Consider the following 25,980-nt stretch of genomic DNA (forward strand, 5'->3'; position numbering starts at 1 on the left):
TCATGAAACAGAATCCTGGGCAGGGATTTGCATGCAGGAAGTTATTAAGAAGTGCTCTGGAACACCAGGGAAGGAAGCCAGGGAAGCAGGATGGGCGGGGGGCGGAGGTGAAGGCAGTGCAGTCCCAGGGCCTCAGCTGACCCCTTGGGAAGCTCTCGAGCTCAGAGGGCCCCTTAGGGTTGCCAAGAATGGTGGCAAGAGATGGAGCCTTTACGCCCCCTTCCCGACAGTCACCGGCCCAGGCGGGGCAGGTCCCTGAGGCGGAGAGCAGTGCCCAGAGGAGACCCGGCTGTCAGCTGTCAGCAGCTGGGGAGCCAATCGCCCCAGACGTGAGTGCTGTCCGGGTGCTCTACGACAGCCCACGTTATAATTCCACATATGAGCAGTTATGACAATTAAAATAATGTCATTTAGATTTTCGATTAAAATGAGAATAGTGGTGTTACCTACCTCATAGAGTTGGAATATTACAAGATAATTTATTTAAAAAGCTTAAAGCAGTGTGTGTATGCCTGGCAGTGATAAACTCGTTATATGTTATCACCGTATCCCAAGCCTGACCCCTTCTCTCCACCTCTATGGCCCCTCGTCTCTCACTCGGATTCCTGTCTGTCAGAGCCCCTGCAGCCTCCCCAGGCCCTGCATGGTCTCTCCCAGCTCCTGCTCCTTTTCTTGCCCACTTCACTCCAGCGTGTCGGACTCCACGCACACATCAGTCAGGCCACATCTCTATTTCGAGACTGAATTTATGATTCCTTTTTCCCACAACACCCTCTCTCTAAATAACCGCCTCCCTCCCTTCCTTCAGGGCTCCCTACTATGTCATCTTGTCATAAGGCCTTCCGGGGCCACCGCACCTAAGGGTGCAGTCACCACCAACACACTCTATTCCTCTTCTTTGCTTCATTTTCTCCACCGCCTTTATCACCCTACAACCTACCCGTCCTTTCGTTAGTTGTCCGTCTCCCACCACTAGAAGGAAAGCCCCACGAGAGTAAAGTTTGTGTCCTTTCCCCCAACCTGGAGAACAATGCCAGGAACATGGCTCTTACGCAGTGTGTGTTGGATGGATGAATGCTGCACGTAAACATCTTTCTATGGCCTCTTTTTTTTTTTTTATGACTGCGAATTACCTGAAGTTTCTAAAAATGATAACTGAGGGGGTGCCTGGGTGGCTCAGTTGGTTAAGCATCTGACTCTTGACCTCAGCTCAGGTCATGATCTCACTATCAGTGCAGAGCCTGCTTGGTATTCTCTCTCTCTCTCCCTCTCTCTCCCTGCCCTTCCCTCCCATCAAAATAAATAAATTAAAAACTTTTATAAAATGGTAACTGAAGTACAGTGTAAAAACTAAAAACCATCTAAAGGAGATCTTTAGTTGCTTCTACAGAACATAAATTTAATCTCCACCAAGCCCATCTTGCCTGCTCCTCTCCTGTTACCTGCCCTCCTGGTACATCTCCTCTGAGGTGGACCGCTGTGCTCAGGAATGCATCATTTCCACCTCCACAGAGAATTCGTTCCAAACCCTTCCTTTAAAGCCTTTGCTTTCTCCCCTTCTCTGGGCACTTTTCCATTAATACTTAAACATTCTCAGGTGTCTGCCATCTTTTTAAAATTTTTTAAAAATATTTATTTTTGAAAGAGAGACAATGATAGTGTATAAGTGGGGCAAAGAGAGAGGGAGACACAGAATCTGGAGCAGGCTCCAGGCTCCGAGGTGTCAGCACAGAGCCTGATGCGGGGCTTGAACCCACAAACCACAAAATCGTGAGCTGAGCCAGTCAGATGCTTAACCGACTAGCTATCCAGGTGCCCCTGCCATCTTTAAATAAGTATGCAAACCAGCCTCTGCATCTGTTCCCCCTGCCTGCCATTCAGTCTGTGTCTTCCCACCTTTCAAGCAGTGAGGTTTCCTGGAAGTGTCTTCTCCCTTATCTCCTTCCAGCTTTCCTTCCAGCTGGGGTTGGTCCCCTCTCCGCCCCTGCAGCTGCTTTCCTCCCACACACCAGCTGCCCCCGGGCGGTAACCCGAGGAGGACGCTGCCTGGGAATTCAGTTACTTGTCTCTCAGGGCCCCAGCGTGGCTGAATGAGTTAAGCTTTCCATGACTCAGGTCATGATCTCACGGTTTGTGCATTCAAGCCCCGCATCAAGTTCTGTGCTGACGGCTCAGAGCCTGGAGCCTGCTCCCGCTTCTGTGTCTCCCTCTTTCTGCCCCTCTTCTGCTAATGCTCTCGCATTCACTCTCTCTCTCTCTTTTTCTTATACACACACACTCACAAAATAAATAACTACAACATTAAAAATAAATAAGTAAATTACTTGACTCTCAGCAGCATTAATTTTGTTGACTGCTCTCTCTTCTGTAGAGCAGATTCTTTTGCAACTTCTATGCTGTCTTGGTTTTTCTTCTATTTATCTAGACTCTTCTCCAAACCATTAATGGAGGAGTCCTCAGACCCCTCTGCTAGGCCACCTTCTCTTCTTGAGCTTTGCTTTTTTCCCAAGGCCTTAGTTAGTGTCTATATGCTGATTAATTCTCAAATCTATAATTTTACCACATAGCTTTCCCCTGTCGGAGCCATTTATCCATCTGATTCCTGAACATTCTCACAAAGTACCCTCTCTGCACCTGAGTCTCACATTATCACCTGCTGTCCCAAACTTGCTCCTTTTCCTTTATATTGCCCTCCTTTCTAGTTTGTGCTTAAGCCGGAGGAAAATTTTTGTTTCCTGAGTTCTGTTTGGTTTTGCATTCTCTCTCTGAAGCAACACTTTTTCCTCTTCCGACTTGTATCCCACCTCCCCTTCCCCCTAACTCTTCCCGCCCCTCTGGTAAAGGATCATCTCCCCTGGCAACACCTTGGTGACTACCACGGCTCCTGCCCCGAGCTCCTGTCTCTCATACTCCCCTCCTTCTGCTTGTCTCTTTCTGCCCTGTGTGCTCTGACCATCATGCACTAAAGTAAGTTGCCGCCCTTGTCTCTCCCTCTTCTGCCACAGAACCTCCTTGAGAGCAAGGACTGCTTTCTCTTTATTGCCGTGAGCCCTCAGTAAGCGCCCGATAAATGATTGTTGAAAGAAAGACTGAGGGAATAGAATGCATAAAACATCACAGGCTCCCTTCGAGTGAGGGGACCACTCCGAAATAACAAGCCCTGTTTCTCAATCGGAGAGCCGTCAACAGTTTAGATGGAACTCCTCTGTCATGCAGGGCTGTTGCATGTATCATAAGCTGTTTAATACCCCCTAGTTCCTGCCAGTGATGACCGCCAGTTCCTGAGGTAGATATCAGGATATGCATCCTTTTCTCTCCCTGTCCCTCACAGTCTTCTTCATTGGCAGTTATCCATTAGGAATGTGGCTACACTTTTCCTGCCCACCACTGTCTTTTTCTAAGTTGATATAACCACCAGAGTGCTAGTCACACCATGAAGAGTTATTGCAGTAAGGATTCCATGCACACGTTGACCTGTCACATAGGAATTTGAATCTCCTTACACCCCTCAGTGTAGCTTTTAAAATTGCACATGTCTGGAATTCCACCTGGTGTTCGGCATTATCGGAAAGGCTTGGAGGAAATGTCTCAGGTGGAGATCATTTGCTTTAGATGATGAAAGATTGACAGGCTTTGGAATGAAGGTTTGCCAAAGAACATTCCTATGTTCTTAAAATGGAGAGAGGGACACGTCCTTCACATCTGAGAACCCACGGCATAGGAGAGACAGATGGATACAAGATGACTTGAGTGTTCACTGGACTAGTGATGAAGAAATAACGCATGTTATTCTGACTGATGGGAGCAAGTTGAAGGCCATTGACAGCAGTGGAGAGAATGATTTTTTTTTGGAGGATGGAAGATCCATGTGAGAAAAGGAGAGCTGGCGGCCCGAGCCTGACATGGGTTCATTATGGCTGTAGAGGCAGCAAAGTACAACCACCTGGAGGTCCTGCAACTGATCCCAAAACCTTAATAGTTTGTCGTGGAACAGGTATGAGGATGGGTATGAAAATATCCGTCATCTCATGTTTCACATGGAAGGTCAGTATGTTACAGACCTTACTGCTGTAGAGAAAGCAACTAAAGGACAGACATAAATTCAAAATCACACAGCTGGAAAGTCACACATGGCTTCTGACTCCAAATACAGTGATTTTTTTCTCTACTCCACCAAAGCAATTCCCCCCCCATCTGCCACAAAAACCAAAGTTCACCACTATCACCCAAAGCCTCTGAGAAAGATTAAATTATGTTTACCATTTTCTATTTCAAAAAGCAGAGAAGTATTTAATTCAATACATTTCCCAACCTCCAGAGTTAAATTGTCAGGAATCAGGAAAATTCAGCCACTTAAGATGACTCATTTCCTGAGGGCATCAGAGAACAGGGTTCTACTCTAAATTATCTCGGAAAATCAACTGGGCGGGGTTCTTCTGGATCACTGTGAGAAGTCATCCATTGTGAGAGGTCAGATAATTTAGTTGGCCCTTTTTAAAGAGTTTCCCTAAATTGCAGGTAAAGTTTTTTTTTTTCCAAAGTTATCTGAAATTGCGCAAAAAGAAAGTGGTAAGACTTGTTTGCTGGGTATTAATGACAATTTCAAACAAGAGAAAAAGCAGAGCAATAAATAATCAGTGTTACCCGGTACATTTTAGTGACATGATAATTCAAATCTTATAACTGGAAAGCACTAAAAAAATGCCAGACTTTTTTGGTTGAAAATATGCTGCTCACTCCTGAAATAAAGTTTACTTTGGGCATTTCTTTAGTCCAGTAAATTCAAATTTTATGGTTAAATTTTTTTCCCGCCCATGTTTTTCTTTTGGATTTTTTTTTCTCAGCAGGAAAGAGAAAATAAACATCTGACCCTAGCATACTTAACCTCAAGTAAATTAATGTGTGGAATGAAAATCAGACAAATAAATCAGGGTGTGTATATTCTAAAAGGAAATTGCAAACTGGAGCACGTGATACAATATTGCTTGCACAGTGAGATGCCTTATAAGGTAATCAAACAATGAAAAATTAAGAGCATCCTTAACTTGTGAACACATTGTACAAAATTCAAAGTAAATGACTGAAAGAAAATATAAAACCAAACTTTAGTCACTTACATCTTATGTCTCTGGATCTTCAAGTGACCTTGAGGTTAAAGCTAAGAATAGTAGATGAGAGAGTGTGTATATATCATGTGACTCACTGAATAGCTTTTTCTAATACTGTGCTTTTCTGAGGTACCAGGATTATTTTGTGCAGTGGGTAACAAATTTTTCCAGTGCATAAGAATCTCAGTAGCCAAGTGTCCTGAGTTTTGAGTTTATTCTACTTTCGTCACTGAGAACTAGTTCCTATAAGATCATAGTTGAATGGATTGGCCAAAGAAAAAGAGGAGAAAGTATTCTAAATGGAAGCTCTAATTTGTAGCAGTTTATTTATATGCTGAAGATCAAATGACTCATAATGTTTTGGGACAATAAATTGATTTACAGGAACAGGAACAGAACACATACTTCTGAGAGTTTTTTAAATAATCTATTATCTACTCAATTTCTTTCCTCATCTGTACAATAGTACAGTAATTCTACTTAAAGAATTAGGAGTCTTAAAGGAAATATGAAAGAAAAAGTAGTCTAAAATGTGAAGTATCATTAATACATCCCAGGCCCCTTTGGACCCATTTTCTTTTGTTTCTGCTCCCCTACCTTCCAGTGATGTTGTCAGTGTTGGTTCGCAGAACTAAGGTGACTGGGAGTGGAGGGGAGTAATATATCCTCGACTACAGACTTTATCAGTCCTGCTACGGGAAACACTACTAGATAAAAACTAAGGGCCCCTTAAATGCTCAAATGGATGTGTACTTATCATGAATATAAATTATCCAGGGGTACCTGGGTGGCTCGGTCAGTTGATTGTCTGACTCTTAGTTTTGGCTCAGCTCATGATCTCACAGTTCTTGGGATCAAGCCCCACATCAGGCTCTGTACTCACAGCACAGAACCTGCTTTAGATTCTCTCTCTCTCCCTCTTTCTCTCTGTCACTACCCTGTTCATACTATCTCTCTCTCTTAAACAAGTAAACATTAACAAAAAAGAAGACAAATTATCTAATACTTGAAAAAATTTGAGTTCATAGAACTCTATGTTTAGATTTCATTTTTAAAGAGAAAAATAAGCTTCCTTATACCCTGGAACTACTTGACAATATACCATATTTTCTCTTTCATAAATGTTTAAGAATTTAAGTCACTGAAATAAAATGATAATAATTAAGAATAGCAAGAGAGCCCCCATAAAGAACACAAATGTTGAGTAAGACTATGAAAAAGAAAATCGAGGAGCTGTTCACACCAGTCTTAAAAAAAAATAGGTTTGAGCCCAAATATCTACCCACTGACGAATGGGTAAAGAAAATGTGGTGTATATATATATATACACACATATATATATGATGGAATATTACTGGCAACCAAAAAGAATGAAATCTAGCCATTTGAAAAACTGTGAAGGGAACTAGAGTTCACCATGCTAAGGAAATAAATCAGTCAGATAAAGATAAATATCATCTGATTTCACTCATATGTGAAATTTAAGATACAAAAGAAATGAACCTAGGGGAAGGGAAGACAAATCATAAGAGACTCTTAAGTATGGAGAATGGCAATCCCTATCAAAATAGCACCAGCATTCTTCACAAAGCTAGAACAACAATCCTAAAATCTGTATGGAACCAGAAAAGACCCAAATAGCCAAAGCAATCCTGAAAAAGAAAACCAAAACAGGAGGCATGACAATTCCAGACTTCAAGCTATATTACAAAGCTGTAATCATCAAGACAATATGGTACTGGCACAAAAATAGACACATAGATCAATGGAACCCAGAAATGGACTCACAAACATATGGCCAACTCATCTTTGACAAAGCAGGAAAGAATATCCAAGGGAAAAAGTCTCTTTAGCAAATGGTGCTGGGAAAACTGTACAATAATATTCTGAAGAATGAACCTGGACCACTTTCTTACACCATACACAAAAATAAACTCAAAATAGATGAAAGACTGAAATGTACACAGGAAACCATCAAAATCTTTGAGGGTAAAGCAGGCAACAACCTCTTTGACTTCAGCCACAGCAACTTCTTACTTGACATGTCTCTGAAGGCAAGGGAAACAAAATATAATATGAACTATTGAGACCTCATCAAGATAAAAAAAAATGCTACACCGTGAAGGAAACAATCAGCAAAACTAAAAGGCAACTGATGGAATGAGAGAAGATATTTGCAAATGACATGTCAGATAAATGGTTAGTATCCAAAATCTATCAAGAACTTATCAAACCCAACACCTTAAAAACAAATAATCCAGTGAAGAAATGAGCAAAAGGCATGAATAGACACTTTTCCAAAGAAGACATACAGATGGCTTACAGACACATGATAAAATGTTCAATATCATTCATCGTCAGAGAAATACAAATCAAAACCACAATGAGAATACCACTTCACACCTGTTAGAATGGCTAACATTAACAACTCAGGCAACAACAGATGTTGGCAAGGATGAGGAGAAAGAAGAACCCTTTTGCCCTACTGGTGGGAATGCAAACTGTTGCAGCCACTCTGGAAAACAGTATGGAAGATCCTCACAAAATTAAAAATAGAACTGCCCTACGACCCAGCGATTGTACTACTAAGTATTTATCCAAATGATACAAAAATGCTGTGTCGAAGGGACACATACACCCCAATGTTTATAGCAGCACTATCAACAATAACCAAAGTATGGAAAGAGCCCAAATGTCCATAAACAGATGAATGAATAAAGAAGATGTGGTATATATATTCAATGGAATATTACTCAGCTACCAAAAAGGATGAAATCTTGCCATTTGCAACAGCATGGGATGGAACTAGAATGTATGGTGTTAAGCGAAATAAGTCAGAGAAAGACAAATATTGTATGATTTCACTCAAGTAGAATTTGAGATACCAAACAGATGAACATGGGGGAAGGGAAGCAAACATAATATAAAAACAGAGAGGCAGACAAACCATGAGAGACTCTTAAATATGGAGAACAAATGAAGGTTGCTGGAAGGGTGTTGGTGGGGGGAGTGCTAAAGGTTGATGGGCATTAAGGAGGACACTGGTTGGGATGGGTACTGGGTGTTATATGTAAGTGATGAATCACTGAATTCTATTCCTGGAAAAAAGAAAGGAAGGAAGGAAGGAAGGAGAACAAAATGAGGGTTGCTAGAGGGGAGGTGGGTGGGGATGGGCTAAATGGGTAATAGGCATTAAGGAGGGCACTCATTGGGATGAGCACTGGGTGTCATATGTAAGTGATGAATCACTAAATTCTAGTTCTGAAACCATTATTACACTGTATGTTAACTAACTTGGATTTAAATTTAAAAAAAATACAGGTACTAGAATGTGAAAGAAAATAGGTTTGAAAATCACTACTCCACTCTAGTTCAGTGAAGCTTTTGCTGAGATTTTTTAGATGAGGAAGGGAATAATCAATAACTAACAGAACTTTTGTAAAACATACCTGTAGAAGTCAAAGTCAAGATGAGCCAAATTTATTCTGACAATTGATGTAGCAACATAAACACCTCTTAAATTGTTCATTTTTCCAGCATAAAATTCACCTCCTGAAGCCCTCAGTACAAAATTAGACCCAAGCTAATTCAAACACAAGTTTATTTAGAGAGTAAAAGTACAAAATAACTCTTGTCCTTCCATAGGTCTTTAGTAAATAAGAAAAGAGTATGTGTTTGAAGAAAATAATTACGTCTATCTAAGACTCAAACTAAGGAGTGGTATTTTTTCCTGACCTGGTTATTGAAGAATCCTTTTAATGAAATTCAGCTTTGTTTTATAAATAATGCAATGCTTGCTTGTGATTAGGTGACCCTAATTGAATACCCAGGAAGAGAGGATATTGCCCGCAGACCCTTACTGTTAGGAATAAACAATATTGCACATTTTTCAAGGGGAGGGCCATGAGATTAACTAGATTAACTAGGCCATTGTAGATGCCAGAGATCCCCTTCCTTGATGGATTGGACTCTTTGTTAACACAGAGCCTCTTCCCTGGCTGGTTGGCCACAAATCCCTGTCCTGAGCTTCATGGGTCTGCAGTTGCAAACAGGTTCTTGAAGCACAGGCCATACTAAAGGCCTTTTCCCTCATAGTGCTTATATCTGTTTTTCTGCTTTCCTTCTCACTGATGATTTTTGTTTTTGAGAGTTTGGTGTGGATTTATCTTCAGTTTCTGATTTGAAAAAGAGAGTGAGAGAAACATAATTGTACTCAGTGAAATTCAAAGTCTATGACTGTTCATTTAAGTGACAGTGGATCTTGAGGGAACATAAAGTTTGAGAAAGTGGGCTGAGAGCCGCGCCAGGAGCAGTTGCCTGACAGTGCAGATGGGTGCTGCAGAGGTGGGTCAGCCTATGTGGGAGGGCTTACTGAATTTGGACTGTCCTTTCCCATAGATAATGGTTTCACCTCACATATTTATTTCGAGGGCTCCCAAGCCCAAAGAATCAAGGAAAAGATCAAGTTTTAAGACACATGTCCCCGGGAAGCTTTCTATTACAGCTGGTCACCAGGGAAATGAGAACTCTGTGTTCATTGGACATCCCTTAAATCCTTGGGAAGTCAGAGAGCTTTGCTCAACATCTTCACCTGCATACACACACACACACACACACACACACACACACACACACAAAAGGAAAAAAAATTCCTTTAGAAGAATTTGGTCCTGGCAGTAATATTCATCTCTGTAACCACTTCCAAAATCATTTAGACGTAAGCTTCTCAGGAGGTGAATGAACACATACAAGAGCATTTGGTCTCTCATCATAGCTCTGATGTCCCATAGTGGCATCTCAGAGAGAAAGAGCCAAGGGCTTGCCATCCATCAGGACTGTGAGGCTCAGGGTGTGGGGCTACCACCAAGGACCTCAGGTCATCTTTGCCGGAGTAAAGGTGACCAGAGAGAAGCAGATGACAGTGCCAGGTGCTGGCCCAGTGTGTTTCCTTCCCCCAGGTTCCTCTCATAATATCTCTCTCCCCAGCAGCCTCTGCGGCCACTGGGAGTAATTAGGGCTTTCAAGCTTTAGGAGGACATAACATGTCTCTGAAGAGAGTCCTTGTCAGTCATGAGGAGCATTACCCGTAATGTCTTCCTGAAAATACTACTTCTGAAGATGTTCATTATGTTCATTGCTGCTCTAGAAGGGAGCAGGGAAGGATTACATGGTCAAATAAACCTAGATAACTTTGAGCTAAGCAAAACTTTAAAAAGACAAACCATGAGACTTGTCTTGTCAGCCTTTTAAATAGGACCCCCTCCTGCTCCCAAGTATAATTGATCTTAGAAGGTGTGGAACAGAGTCGGAAGGGGCAAGCGTGTCACTTGATTGTCAAGAGACTTGACAAGTACACATCCTATTTTTATTTCTTGGGTATTATCTTAGCTTTTCTCCATTAAGAGGCAGCTTCATGGGCCTATTCTGAGTACTCCAGGTGACAGAGATGGAGTGAACTTCCTAGTCTGCTAAACATTCTGTTCTAAATATAGCAAAAACAACTCAACTATGTAGCTGTACAGATTTGCCTTCTTTATGGTTTTGAGTTAAGGAAGTAAATTGATTCCCTTCCTTCCTTAATCAGCATAAATTTGGCTTACTGATGTATCCCCAGTTCTCCTTTACATTTGCTTTGAATATTGGGAATGCTATTTTGCATTCATTATGCATTACTTAATTTTTTTGAAAGTGTTTGTCAGGATTTTCATTCTGAGAACTCTATCAGGCCTGTTGGCACCGAATTATAATAGGAGGAGAGAAATGAGAAAGAATGGAAAAAGAGAGCCAAGATGGAATGCCATTTGGGGGTAACGTTCATTTTTATGGGAAGACAGTGTGTATTACCCTTTCCCAATAATGGCAATCTGACTGATCTTCCCATCCAAATATGTTCACGAGGACGCCTCATCCAAAGAACCGCCAGCATCTTGTGCACACAGTGGGCACTCTATGGGCAGCTGGTCAGCAGTCCTCCTAGCCCAGAAACTCAGAAGCAGGGAGGCAATGAGGGTTTTCTGTCAAAGCAAATTGAAATTAATTGTAGGATCCAAAGGACTAAAATTTGGTTAACCCTGATAGATTTATATAGTGTTTATTTCTGCATCATTTGGGAGTTATTTACATATACCTATAACTGTCAAATATGTGCTTCTCAGCCACATTTATATGCCTGCAGCTGCATACATAGTTAACCATTAAGATTTCACATGGACAACCCATTAAAATAAAGAATTCAGGGGCGGCTGGGTAGCTCAGTTGGTTAAGCGGCTGACTTTAGCTCAGGTCATGATCTCGTGGTCTATGAGTTTGAGCTCCACGTCAGGCGCTATACTGACAGCTCAGAGCCTGGAGCCTGCTTTGGATTCTTTGTCTCCTTCTCTCTCTGTCCCTCTCCCACTCAAGCTCTGTCTCAAAAATAAATAAACATTAAAAAAAATAAAATAAAGAATTCAGTGTTTTGTTTAGGTTGTGGCATTCCTAAGGTGGAGGAGGGAGGGTAAGAAAGAAGCAAATTGTGCCCACCTTAGGAGTTTCCAAACAATCATGGCTTAATATTTCTAATTCTTCAGGTTGTATCCTCGCCACGCCAGTGCGCTGAACAACCTCGGGACGCTGACAAGAGACACAGCAGAGGCCAGGATATACTATCAGAGGGCCCTCCAGCTGAGCCCACAGCACAGCCGGGCTCTTTTCAACCTCGGGAATCTCCTCAAGTAAGTGCAAGGTAGAGCTTCGATCAGACGCTCTTGCCATTTTAGGAACCCCTTTCTTCTCGATGCTCACTCGGTCGTCCTTCAGTCTCCTCTTCCGATAGTGGGATAATGAGCGTTTTTGAGCTTTGAGTAGAGGTCATAGTCATCTGAATTAATTCTATTTCTTATCAGTAAAAAGAGTATTTCCCAGAGTGTCTCTCTGGACATGTTAGTTCCGAGAGAGGTTCACAGATTGTCTGTGAAGGGGTGGGAACAGGGAAGGGTTACTTGGTCAGATAAACTTAGGACGCACCGAGTTAGACAAGGGTAACTCCCTTCCTGAAAGAACCTTTAATATCCTAAATGCCTCACGCATCTTCAAGAAGGCAAGATGGAGTACAACACTTCCCATTTTTTTTTTTTTTTTGGTAAGGCATTTCCCAGGTATTCCATGAGTATACTTTGTCAAAGTACTTGTCCCCAAAGAGCAGCGTGCTCTAAAGCTGTAACCAGCTGACAGACCACAGCTGGTGTCCAGTGCAGACTAGCAGTAAGAAAGTGAGGCCTGCCTGGACTTAGTGATGGCAACGCTTGCTCTTGGGAAGGCCTGCCTGACACAGTCACCAGCCACCGAGTATAGTCACTGCCCTGTAAAAAGGCTGATAGTGCATTAGTGTCACTGAAGACTAAAGCACACAGGGGTATTTTTGCTTCTTGTATATTTACTAACACAAAGTCTCGGTATGTTGGTGATGGTACATCAGAAGGGGAAACAGGGTGGACATGTGTGGAATGAGATCGTAGTGATGCTCAGAAGGGTGCTGACCATCTATACACTTACTGAATTGGTTTCCATATCTCTAAATTTCTAGAGCACTCATCTGGTACCTTTAAAGCTAATGGATTGCTTTGTTCTTTTAGCCTGTCCCTAACCGGATTGTCTTTTTTATTTTATGTTTATTTGTTTATTTTTGAGAGAGAGAGAGAGAGATGGAGAGAAAGAGAGAAAAATCCCAAGTGGGCTCTGCACTGTTAGCTCAGAGCTGGATGCAGGGCTCGGACTCATGAGCTGTGAGTTCATGACCTGAGCTGAAACCAAGGTGCCACTCAGGTGCCACAACAGGATTGTCTTAATTATCTCAGTAACTCAGTATGATGCAGCTTCCTCACCTTCTTGTTTACTCTTAATTTTACATATATAGATTTATGTATAGTCCTTTCTCCTAATGCATGTGGGTTTCTCCTAATGTTAATGTGGGTTTATTTTTAATTTTTTAATGTTTATTATTTATTTTTGAGAGACAGAGAGAGCTCAAGCAGGGGAGGGTCAGAGAGAAAGGGAGATACAGAATACAAAGCAGGCTCCAGACTCTGAGCTAGCTGTCAGCACAGAGCCTGAACGTGGGGCTTGAACCCACGAACCGTGAGATCATGACCTGAGCCGAAGCCGGACGCTTAACCGACTGAGCTCCCCAGGCACCCCAACGTGTGTTTTTATCTAATCTGATTTGGACAGAAGCATTGGGTGGATTAATCACAGAACAGTCTAATATGGTATGAAGTAATAGGTGCCATCCTGAATCTGAAGGTTTTTTTTTTTTTTTAAGTATATTTATTTATTTATTTTGAGAGAGAAAAGGCAGAGAGAAGAGGGTAGGAGAGAGTCCCAAGAAGGCTCTCTACTGTCAGCACAGAGCCCAATGCAGGGCTTGAACTCACAAACCAGGAGATCAGGACCTGAGCTGGAATCAAGAGCCAGATGCTTAACTGACTGAGCCACCCAGGCTCCCCCTGAATCTGAAGTTTTATGTTTCAAAATGGCTTTATCCTTGTACAGGAGTACAAAATCAAGGAATACTATATAAAAATGAGTGTGAGGAAACTACACTTAAAGTGAAAGAAATAAAATGATAAATCAGCAAAAACCAAATTAAACTTAATTTTTCAAATTAGATACTTTATTGTTACAATTTGATACAAACTGAGAATGATGAAAAACAACTAAGGATGAAGTGGTACACACTGTGACAGAAAAACCAATTTATCACCCGTTAGCTCCCATTAAAAATAATAACAAATTAAGAGATGTGGGGAAATGAGTTCTCTGTTATTGCAGATAACTAGTTGCAGTTCAATAGAGTGCTTTTATTTTGCTCTGCTATTTTTATGAGCTCTTACTTCTTTATGTGAAGCTCTAAGGACTCATTTTTTAAAGTCATTGTTGGGTCTTTTTATGTCCTAACTTCAAGCCCAAGTAACTTAATGGCTAGATAAAGTCCTGTCAGTGTTCTTTGGGGTAACTGGATTACCTGGTACCGGTTTTAAAGACCACATATGAGTATTTGTTCCCCCAATGAGCCTGCTTTAATGACAGTCCTTGTTAGGAATGATGTCCTGCAGTTATGGTTACAATATTGTGCTGAATGGACGTCTACTTGAAAACAGTGGTAGACAGTCCTTAAATTCTCTCCTGCCACGACCTGAACAAGAGATGTGCACTCTAACCTTCCTTTTTCAATTCATGTATTATTGCCACTATTATCTTGATTGACTATCTGTGAGTTAAAAGGATAAGGAATTGTTTTTTGGAGCATGGCAATGGCTACTTTTCACAGTAGGAGGGATTTCTGAATACTGAGCATAAGATTTTTTCTCTCTGTCAGAAATTTTGTCAAAATCAACTTTTGATAGTTATCCAAACCGAAGACAACACTTTACATTTGTGTAAGACTATAGTTTTCTGAGTGCGTTTTTTTTTTTTTTTGAATGTCCTTAAAGTAGACAGGGAAGAAGAGGAAACCAAGGTCCTGAGAAGTTGAGTGCCTTGTACAAAGTTACCATTTTGTTTTTTTGATTTACACCAGAGAACAGAGTGGCTATGTCCATGTAAATTATCTTTACAATCCAGTAGAATAAAATCATGTTAATAGTTAACATTTATATAATACTATCCAGTTTACAGATAAGTGCTTTCATATGCATTATTTAATTTTTATTATGAGGGTATTATCATCTGCATGCCCATTTTACAGATCAAGAAACCAAGAGCCTAGGCCTTGTTAGACCTAGGACGGAATCCTGCCCTTGGATTCCTATTCTGTTCACTTCCCTTTACCCATGCTGCCCGAATACCTCTCCAATCCAAGAATTACTTACTATTCAGCTGTTTAACGGCATGTGGTTGCCTTCTGGGAGAAAGGCCCATCGTGGGTTCTACTGGGGGGCTGAGGGGGAACAGTAACATTTGTTTAGATTATATCCCTCAGTAGCAGAGAGAGGTGACCCAGAAAATAGAGCTAATCCATATTCAGTTAAGTCTGAGTTTCATTTCCACTTACCTTAATATATGTCAGCTACTAGCAGTGGATCAAAGACCAAAAAAAGGGAAAAAAAAAACTACTTTAAATTTTGTTTGCTTTGACCCATTTGGCTATTTGCTTAAGATTTTCACCCTGTCTGTTTCTTATCAGGCAGGTAATTTTTTTTAATTGTGCCCTTTTTTTGTAATCTAGAACTTACTGCTCATTCTGAGAACCCAGGCATCTATTTAGCCCCAAGTGTTAGATTTGCTCAGCCCTCAGAACAGGGCACTGTCATCATTCCTGTCTTATAAAAAAAGAAACTAGGGCTTGGAGAAGTCATGTGCCAAGGTCCCTTAGTGAAGAAAGACAAGGCCTGGGAATTGAACCTAACTCTGCCTGGCCACACTCGACTGCCTCCTTGTGGCTCGCCTCGAAACTGCGACACAGCCTAGAGCCGCGTCGCCGCGTCGCCCGGTGGGCATGTAATGAGAGCCAGGGTCTGTAACTTAAAATTTTCAAGCCACATTTCAAAACATTAAAAAGGTGGAATTAATTATAATAATGTATTCTATTTAACCCTAGTATATCCAAAATATTATCATTCTAGCATGTAATTAGTATTAAAAATTAATTTTAAAGTTGAACATGTAAAAATATTACTGAGCTAGTATGTATTTTTGTTATAATTAATCTTTGAAACTGAGTATATGTTTCATACTTTCAGTCTGTCTCAGACTAGCCATATTTCACGTGGTCAGTAACCACATGTGGTTAGTGGCTGCTGAACTGCACAGCACAGACCTTTATTAATGACTTTGACTTTGAGAGAAATTAAGTCTTTGTCCAGGCCAGAAGCTCTAAATAAAATGTGATTCTGTCAGACCATCCCAGAAATCTTATGGCACTGAGGACAAATTTCATTTGAATTCTTGGAATTATATGACCTACAGCTTTAGACCTGTTCATAGCAACAGATTTCAGGGAGTGCTTACCAAATGTATTTGGCCTCTTTCATGACCATTTATTTCACTGGACTTTGAAGCTAATCTATTATGATTCTGTGCAGCATATTCACAGTGTGACGAAGTGATAAGGAACCGCTATCCTTGCCGCCATTCTTAATTTATATTAATTATTGTTGGCTTTGCTTGAAACCTAAAACTTAAAAGGAAATAGGCAAGATTTGCATAAACTTTTCATGGATGAAAAGAGCAGAAGTCCTGATGGCTCAAGAGAATATAATCAAATATTTCAATTCAGGGCATAGGAAAATATTTTTGTGACTGCTTGGGGAAAATAGCTGCTCGTGTTGGTTACTGAAACAGAGTATGAAAGGGCCCTATTAAAGAATTATACAGCAAACCTCCCTCTTTGCCAAAACTACCTTCTATGCACATGAGAGGATATGGGTGTTATATGGGCATTATAATAAATACCATGATCAAAATTTAGAAGAAAGTAAAATGGAATATCCAATAATTGAACCATGTAGAAGTTGAATTTGGAAAAAAATACACTTGATTTTCTTTAGTCTGGTCCTTTAAAGAATTAAATTCTGAAGAATAAAAGGACACAGAAAGAAGGGTGACCATTATCTCTGAATAAATTTAAATGTTTGGGATAAATTTCTTTATAGCTTTGTCCTAGCTATACCACCTTTTATTTTATACAAAGGAATTGATACATTCAAGATGGTAGTTCTCTCCTTTTCAACTGAAGCCTCAGAGAATTCAAAATGCCAGCCCACTGGATAAAGAAAAGCTTTTGGAGTTCTTTCCACATTAGGGTGTGGACTTCGGGTGGGCAAGTTCTGTACCCCTCACTTGGAGTGAAATCCCACTCCTTGGCCCCACTGCTACGGTAACCTGTTGGTATTCAAGGTACTTCTACCCTTATTTAGGTGCAATCCCGCTACAGCCCCTCCCCAGCTTAGTCAGTCACCCAGTTCCTCTGCCAGCTTCACCCCTGGACCCTCTGCTTCTGCTCTCCCTTGGGCACCCACCCACATGGCCATGCCATTGGCTTTTTACACAGACCTTTTTATTCTGTCTGTTCTGATGTTTCTCTTTGACCTTAACCTCTTACTTCTTCCCTCACTTCCTTTCACCCTCTGCCATTCCTACTGACCTTTTGATAGGATCATGATTGTGATCTGCCACATTCTAGCTCTTCTCTACTATTACGGTCTCTGTTCTCTCTGATTTTTATTTTTTTATTTTTATTTAATGTTTTCAAAATTTTACTAATGTTTATTTTTGAGAGAGGGGGGAGCAAGGGAGAGAGAGAGAGAGAGAATGAACAAGCAAGGGAGGGGCAGAGAGAGAGGGAGACACAGAATCTGAAGCAGGCTCCAGGCTCTGAACTGTCAATACACGGCCTGGCCCACAGCTCGAACTTGTGAACCAGGAGATCATGACCTGGGCCGAAGTCGGACACTTAACTAACTGATCCACCCAGGAGCCTCTGTTCTCTCTAATTTTCATACTCATAATTTATAATCCCATCTCTAATGTATCAATTTCAATCATGCATGTGACCTCAACATAGACTCTTCCACACCTTGACTATCCATTTACTTACCAGACCAGGCCCCCAACTCAGTGTACCCCATTGCCTGCATTTTGCTTTCCTTAGAACAGTATTTCTCAACTCCTTTTCATTATTAGCCCCCTACCCTCGCCCTAGGAGCCTTTTTAAGCATTTTTTCTTAATTACCTCCAGCCCTAATAAATACTCAAGAATAAGATTTGTTGGGTAGGGTTGAGCTTTGGGAGACTACAAACCATTATCCTATCTAATTTTATTTTTTATATGTAATCTAATATTATTTTCATTTCGCTACCTCCAATCTAAGAAGCAATTTTCACCTCTGTCAGGAATGTATGCTCTAGACCATCATGTAATCTGTCAAGCGTTAGGGATGAAAAACAAATCTGAGTTGACTTGGGACCCTAACAAAACTCTGAAGAGAGCATTGTGAAACCTAACAGGGTCAGGAGTTAAAGCTGCTAGAGAGTCACCCCTTATGATTTATAATATCTCCCAATTGTTTTCCTTTTCCTAATACATGCATCCTTCTTCCGCTCCTCAGTGTTCACAAACACACCCAGAAGATCATATCTTCCCTTACTTTTACTAAGAACATTCAAGTCATTCAGGGTCAATTTTTTCAGCTTTCCTTCTTCCCTCAGAATTCCCTGCATGTTCACAGCCTCTCTCTTTGATTGGTCTTCCATGGGAGGAAACATTGTCTTGCCATTGCCTACATCATGTCAACTAGTGCTTACACTGCGTTTATGTGTTGTGTATTTGGATTCTTTCAGGTGGAGGCATAATTACCATGGAAAAAATTCACCAATCTATGTTTTGACAATTCTATATACTCTTATATTCAAGATAACATAGAACATTTCCATCACTCCAGAAAGACCCCTCATGCCTATTTCCAGTGATTTCTCCCTGCTCAAGGCGATCATTCTGATTCTTTTCACCATAAATTAGGTTAGCCTCTTATAGAGCTTCATTGAAAGTTAATCATTCATATGTACTTTCTGGCATCTGGATATTTTTACTCAGCATAGTATTTTGAGTCTTATTCATGTGGTTCTATGTTACATTTTTTATTGCTGAGTAGTATTCCATCATGTAAATATACTGTAATTTTGTTTATCCATTTTCTTGTGGGTGAATACTTGGTCTGTTTGCAGGTTTGAGTGATGATGAATATTCATGTTATGACTATTCAGGTCCCAGGCTTGCACGTTCATTTTTCATGGGTAAATGTCTAGGAGGAGAATTGTGGATAAATGTATCTTTAACGTTTTAAGAAACTGCCAAACTGTTCTTCAGAGTAATTGTACCACTTGCACTCCTATCAACAATGGTAAGAGATCCATGCACTTCATACCCTAACATTTGGAATTGTCAGTCTCTTTTATTTTAGTCTTTAGCAGGCATTAGTGTAAAATCCACATGTGTTCTTGATCTTATTTCTTTGCCCTTCCCCCACTCGTTATTGTGGCCTGTCTCTTAGGTCTTCAGATTTTTCCCATTCCAGAAATGTCTGTATCCGCCCCCAACACCAGGTTCCCCTAGAGAATCTTTCTCAGTTCAGCCATTCCCTCAAGCTGTTCTCCTAACTCCTTTTGAAATTTTTCTTGTCCAATTAGCAAGAATGGTTAGCATTTGCTGCTTTATCCTTCCTCTTCACCTGTCTGTTCAACTCTCATTCCCCTGATGTCTCTGAAGTGAAGAATATGACACTGTTGGCCTCCTCCTGTTTTAAAGCTCTATTTCATCGCACGTATCATAACACATTGTTTTTTCCTTCTATTTCTAACATCTGCTCTTCTCCCACCTTCCCTATAAATTGAGGGGCGCCTGAGAGGTTCACTGATTGCCCATTACATACACACAGAGTCCAAATGTCTTAGCATTTAGGACTTTCCATAAATGCTGCAACTTCTGTCCATCTTTCCTACCACTCGCCCATGCTGTGTGAGCCGCGATGCACAGCTGCACTGGCCACTTGTCAACAAATGTGAAATACAAGCTTGTGAACTTCATGTGAGGCAATATCACAGAGGTTTTAACGTGGAAACTTCTAGTGTATCTAAAATATGGTTTCATTTGCATTTTTATCTTCCGTTCAGTGTTTGCACAAAACTGGATAAATGAGAATGTTTACCTATTTCCTCGAGATTTGAAAGTTATTTGTATATAAACAGATTGCTAATTGTTAAAATATTTTTGTAAGTATCTCTTCCCTACCAAAGCTCTACTCATTCATGCTGGGATTGCTAAATAAATTGAGCATGAGTGAGTTGTTTTAAACCCACAGTATGGTTTGCAGAAAGGGTCCCTTTCCTCAATCCTTTCTTTGCTGTAATGGCTGCAGTGAACACTGGTGAGGCCAGGAGACAGTCTGTGCAGGAGGCACCGTGAGGGAGCGCCAGTTTTATGGGACCCCTGGCTTCATTTACATTCTCTTGAAAGAATTGGAATGTTTTTTCTCTCCCTGCATAAATATTTCTGACAGGGGATAACTAAACATGCCAGACTGCTTTGTCAAGTGCTAGAGTATCCAGTGGTCTCCCCTGTCCTGAAAATTATCCCCCCACCATTAAGCTTCACAAACTTCCCTGTCTCCATCGGCAGTCTGGTCTCAAGATCCTGTGCCAGGTGTGGACTCGGAGCAACTCTTCACTGGAGATGTAGCTTAAGGACGGTACAAGTCAATAATAAGAATAAAAGAAATGAATAAAGAAGTGATGAATCACTGCACTGTACACCTGAAGCCAATATGACACTGTATGTTAACTAACTGGAATTAAAATAAAAACTCAGGGGCACCCGGATGGCTCAGTCGGTTAAGTGTCTGACTTCGGCTCAGGTCATGATCTCACGGTTTGTGGGTTTAAGCCCTGCATTGGGCTCTATGCTGACAGCTCAGAGCCTGGAACCTGCTTCAGATTCTGTGTCTTCCTCTCTCTCTGCCCCTCCCCAACTTGCACTCAGTCTTTCTCTTTCTCTTTCCAAAAATGTATAAACATTTTTTAAAAGTTAAAAAAAAAACAACCTTTCAGTAAAGAGGAAGGAGGATAACCACTGGAAACTTCTTCTTGCTTGCATTATCTTAGGGGACCAAGGATCTTGATTTTTTATTTTAAATCCAGTAGATCAATTTTATCCTGACAGAGAGGCTAAATTTAGAATATGAGTTGTTAAAGATCATCAAAAGACTTTCAAATCTATCTTTAGCCCAGAGTAGACCAGGAGGGAAAACACGAAGGGCAGAAAGAGGAATAGGCATGTGTTCTAGGTTACCTGGCCCACACTCCCCTGTGGGCCAAGGGGTTATTATGCCAGGAAGCACCATGGGGGCATGAAGCTTGCCTTATAGTCTTCCTCTCATGTCCCCTCCCTCGAGGACCCAGCCTGCTGTTTTCATGTGGTGCCACCTGTCTGCCAGGCAGCATTGCAGGGCTCTCTGCCCTCAACCTTTCTGCCACCTCTCCTCCAACAGGTGACTAACACGCCAATAACTGACCCTTGAATGATGAGTTACTAAGCACTCCCTCGGGCCTCACACTCCCGCCCACTCAGGGCGGGCAGGGGACAGCCACTATCACTCTTCCATTACAGACAGAACCAGGCAGCCAGGGTTGCAAGCAGTGAGCTCTGTGAAGTGGGAACTCAGATAGCCAGCACTTTCTGTCACATCTGTCATACTGTCCCTGCGTCTCTCCTCAGGACCAGGAGCTGGAGAACAACTTAGTGAGTTTGGATCCATACACCATGGCGTAGTGTGTGACCTTGGGGAAACAGTTTTATTTTTCACTACCTTAATTACTTACAAAGTAGAAATAATACTGTAACTTGTTTTCATGAGTACCAAACATGGGAATGCATATAAGTACTTAACATAGGACCTAGACCCCCATGAAGATGAAATAAGTTTTAGCTATTACTAATTATTAGCCCAGGGACATAATTTCCCACTTCCAATTTGAAGCTCAGCTTCTTGGTATAAAATTAATAATGAATCAGAAGTAGATAATGTATTTTCTACCCCTGCAGTTGAACAGCTTTGGGCAATATTCCACCTCTTGAGAATCAGTCTCCTCCTTTTTGAAAGAAGGGATGGGGCCAGACAATCCCATAAATCTCTCGAGCTGCAAGAATCTGTGGTTGTAACTAGGACTCCAAGCTTTTGATCTCTTCACTGCAGGGGAAGACCAGAAAGGAACTTGTAAGTCCCTTTTCTCTGCAGATGGACTAGACACCTGGGACAGCATTCTGTTTGTGCTGAGAAATCAGTTGTGAGGCTTCTGGTGTCGATTCCAGATGGGAATCTGGCTGAAAAGTGGAGAAGGAGCAAATAGAGCTAACATTTACTACATCTTCCCATGCACGTGACACTCCTCCAGCCTTGTGTGCATTTACTGCACCCCTCTAGGAACCTGGGGGAGTAAGGATCCATGTGCACATTTTACAGGTTTGGCCACTGAAGCTCATGGTGGTGGAACATCTAATCCAAGTTCTACAGCTAATGAGGGCAGAACTGGGATTTAGACGGCAATGAGCCCTGAGCCTAAAACCAGGGATGTGCATTCATTTGTATCATCACAGTGACCCCTTATCTACGGGGCAGATGAATCCTGGCTAAATCAGGCTGTACTCAGCTGCCTTCTCCTCCAGGTATCAAAGTTCCCAGTTTCTAAGGCACTGTTTCTATGCTTTCCTTCAAATCGTGGGAGGGCTTAGCAGTGATAATGTGTGAGCTCTGAAGTGACGTGGGCTTGGGGGTATTTCCCTTCACCTCCTACTCATGTCCATGCCCTTGTGGCACAGAACTGACTCCATGTGTGCGGGAGCAAGGGCATGGTGCAGCAGGCATCCTGCTGCCAGGGTTCAGGGCAATCACCTCAAGGAGTTGATCAAGACATCAAGAGCCTTCTAAAGGAGTGAAAGGAGAGGGATTTCGGACAAACATTTTTTCAGGACCTACTTGTGCCAGCTCCTGGGTGAATTGTGTCTCTGTCTCTGCTGCTCTGTAACTAGACAGCATCAGAACTTTCCACTATTCTGCTGCTCAGTTTCCAGCTGGGGAGAGAGGTGCTAAAGGGAACCAAAGATCGACCACTCTCACCACACAGGGTGGGCACCCCAACTGCCTCCCATTGTGGCTGCAGTGACCTCACTCTGATCCCATAAACCTGTGTTGGGGAAGGGTGTGAGGTGCAGGTGATCTACTCTCTGAATGCTAATTATAGTGACTATAGTTTTTAATTGAAAAAAAATTCATTCTTCATCACCACATAATATGAATCTGTTCTCCAGACAGTTTTCCTGCATGGCTTCCATAAAAACTCAAGTAGAACTACAGGCCTGAACACCAGTAAACTAGATGCTATATTTCCAGAACATTGCCCAGAGATGTGCTCAGTAAACTTGAACATAAAAGACACTACACAAAGTATGATCCAATAGAACCATAGAAACTACCAATAGTAGAACCACAGAAAAATGTATGCATTGAAAAGATCATCTGTCAGGCATTTACAACTTGACTTTCACAATTCAATTTTTCAGAAGAGCTGGTCAAGTCTATCTATTCCCCCCACTCCAACCCCTAAAAAAAATCATCATCTTTTTCCTTTGTGAGAGATGTAATTTCAGGACCCAACAACAACAGAACACTCCAACAATGGAAGAGTAATTAAGGGAGCTCTCCAGCACTCCCAAGTTCACACGGTGGTTAATGGGAAATTTTACTGCTGCCAAGTGGATTGCCAAATCCATTTATTTCTGTTGCTGGCATTTCCTAAATTCTCCCAAAATGTCAATACGTTTTCAAAGCAAGCATCTGCTTTTAGTTTAAATGAATATGTCATGAGATTTTAGACAGGAATCCAAAAAGTTTTCTAAATTGACAAACTTAACAGGTCCTTAATTACTAAAAGAAAATATGGTGAAGCCTTATTTGCTTTCGCTAAATATCTGTCATTGAGATGGAGCCAGGAAAGTGAGATGATGCAAATGTTTTTACTTCACACATGAGAAAAACAGCCCCCACTGCTATATAACCAAAGGGGAAATTCCCTGTGAAGCTACAAATGTTTAATGGCAAAATTTGCACATTATGAGCAAGATCTAATTTCTACTTAATGTTTCTCTCATGAAATCAATGATGAAGATGTTATTGGTCCCAGGAAGCCCTTCTCAGGACTTTTAGCCTTTTGGAAGGTCCTGGGGGGAATTGAGAGAGTAGAGTTTTGCTTGCAGAATATTAGGAGATTTTTATTTATGTTGTGATGCCCGCATGGATGACAGAAGCTGAGACTTGGATGCACAACAGAGCTGCGATGTGGGAGAAACCACATCCCCTCTGCCTGCCCCCACTCCAGCCTTCCCATAATCTGGACAGATCAACTGGCCACTGATTGTCCCTGGGGAGTCTTCTTTCTTTTCCTAGCTTTCATCATCCTCTTACATTTCGCCTTATATCCAGGATCAATTAAATAGCCAAATCCCACCCAGCCCGGGCAGAGTTTCTTAAAACATAGGCTCAAAAACCCCCTCCACAGAATAAACTGAGCGGCTTATTAAGAATAATGGTTCCTGGGCCCTACCCCGGACATACTGAATCTTAGGAGGCCTGGGATTCTGCATCTAACTGAACATGCAGTGATTCTTAAGCACTAAAATTTGAGGACTATTGATCTAAGGAAGAGGGAAGACAAAATATTTTAGGTCATTGGTCATCAGCTAGTGCAGTCACTTGATACTTACTTATTTGGTGAATAAGGAAATTCAGGATGCTGAGAGCAATAAATATCACCCAGTCCCAGAGCAGTTTTACCCTCCCAGCTCCTCTTAACCTGTGCAAAGATCCCTAATAGTTCCACCAGTGCCAGTTGGACCCTCTAACAAGAGCTCTGACAGTCTTTAGTGTGACATGAGTTTCCAAAGGGATTCAGAGTTTTCCTTTCTGTGACTTCTAAAATTTGGGATTTTTAAAAAAATATTGGTTCATTTTTGAGAGAGAGAGAGTGTGTGAGTGGGGAATGGGCAGAGAGAGAGGGAGACACAGAATCCAAAGCAGGCTCCAGGATCTAAGGTGTCTACACAGAGTTTGACACAAGGCTCGAACTTACAAACAGTGAGATCATGACCTGAGCTGAAGTCAGACGCTTAACCAACTGAGCCACCCAGGCGCCCCTGTGACGTCTAACTGAAGATATGCCCATGGGGTATGTGCTAAGGTTTGACTTTATCCATTTATTCACCAGTTATGGGCTACTTAATTCAAGCTTTTTCTATGTCATTCAGAGAAACAACCTGTGGACTTGGTGACTTAAATCATGTGCTAGGTCAATTTAGAGGCAAATGTTATTTCTATATTTTTCCCCTTTCAAATCGACCTGTCAATTTAGTCTAAACGGCTAACAGAGTAGTCCTGTAAAGATGGGGCTTACACTGAAAATGGGCTCTGATTTCCCAAAACTGCTTGTGATGGATCCAAAATGAATGTATTAGTAAGTTTTAATACTGTCTAATGCTGGCCTAGGGGTGAGTTGTACATGGGAGTATATAGTAATTCCCACTATTAAGAAATTTTATAATGTCTATTTGAAATTTTCTGCCTCTTTTATATCTTTTCACATGGAGATAACTGCCTAAACCTTTCTTTTCTAAGAAGCTTTCCTGACTTTACTAAAGAAGTGGCTCAGAATTGCTCCTGATTCTTTCTTGCCCAACTATTCGCAGGCAGCGATCATCCCTAACAATACAGACCCATTTCTTTAAGTGGTCCTGGCATCAGTTGAATGGATTCTGAACCATCAACCTGACACTTCAGTCTCTTCAGCTTGGTGTTTGCCTTTGAATGAGGTTTCCATGCGTAATGACTGTTTATTACAGGTGTGATTGTACATTTAGGGCAAATGCATTCATTTGGTATTTAATTATGATTTAAATTGTATTAAAAATCTATTATGGTATCAGGGAAAAACCACTTGATGTCAAGCTCTCAATTTTTTGGAATAGTTTGAAATGTAGAAGTATATTACTTTGGAGGGGATTTCAAAAAAGCACTACATTCTCCTTGCTTTTAAAGTTAACTAAACAAAGAAGAGGGAGCTAGGTTTTAATGGGTGATTTGGGGAACATTAAACAAGCTAATAAAAGCCAAAATAAAGATGTGGTACCTTCTGTGTGCCTCAGACACAGGGACGTCTGATAATTTGTCCTAAGAAACACAGCCAGTAAATGGTCAGAGAATTTGAAGCAGGTCTTTCTGGTTTTTTGACTCTGTGCTCTTAACTACTATGCCTGGTAAGTAGGAAGTGCTCAATAAATAAAAACTACACTTCT

At 41.3% G+C, this 25,980-nt stretch overlaps 1 protein-coding gene across 1 annotated transcript in view; it reads left to right on the forward strand.

Annotated features, from left to right (window-relative positions):
• TMTC1 (transmembrane O-mannosyltransferase targeting cadherins 1) overlaps positions 1-25,980 on the forward strand; it is a gene marked incomplete at its 5' end in the record, with an annotated part of 270,826 nt that overhangs the window by 204,464 nt on the left and 40,382 nt on the right. The window contains 1 exon segment of the mRNA XM_029955518.1: positions 11,678-11,821. Within this exon segment, the coding sequence (XP_029811378.1) occupies positions 11,678-11,821 (144 nt within the window).

The sequence above is a fragment of the Suricata suricatta genome, chromosome 10 (genome assembly GCF_006229205.1).
Source record: "Suricata suricatta isolate VVHF042 chromosome 10, meerkat_22Aug2017_6uvM2_HiC, whole genome shotgun sequence".
Lineage (NCBI taxonomy): Eukaryota > Metazoa > Chordata > Mammalia > Carnivora > Herpestidae > Suricata > Suricata suricatta.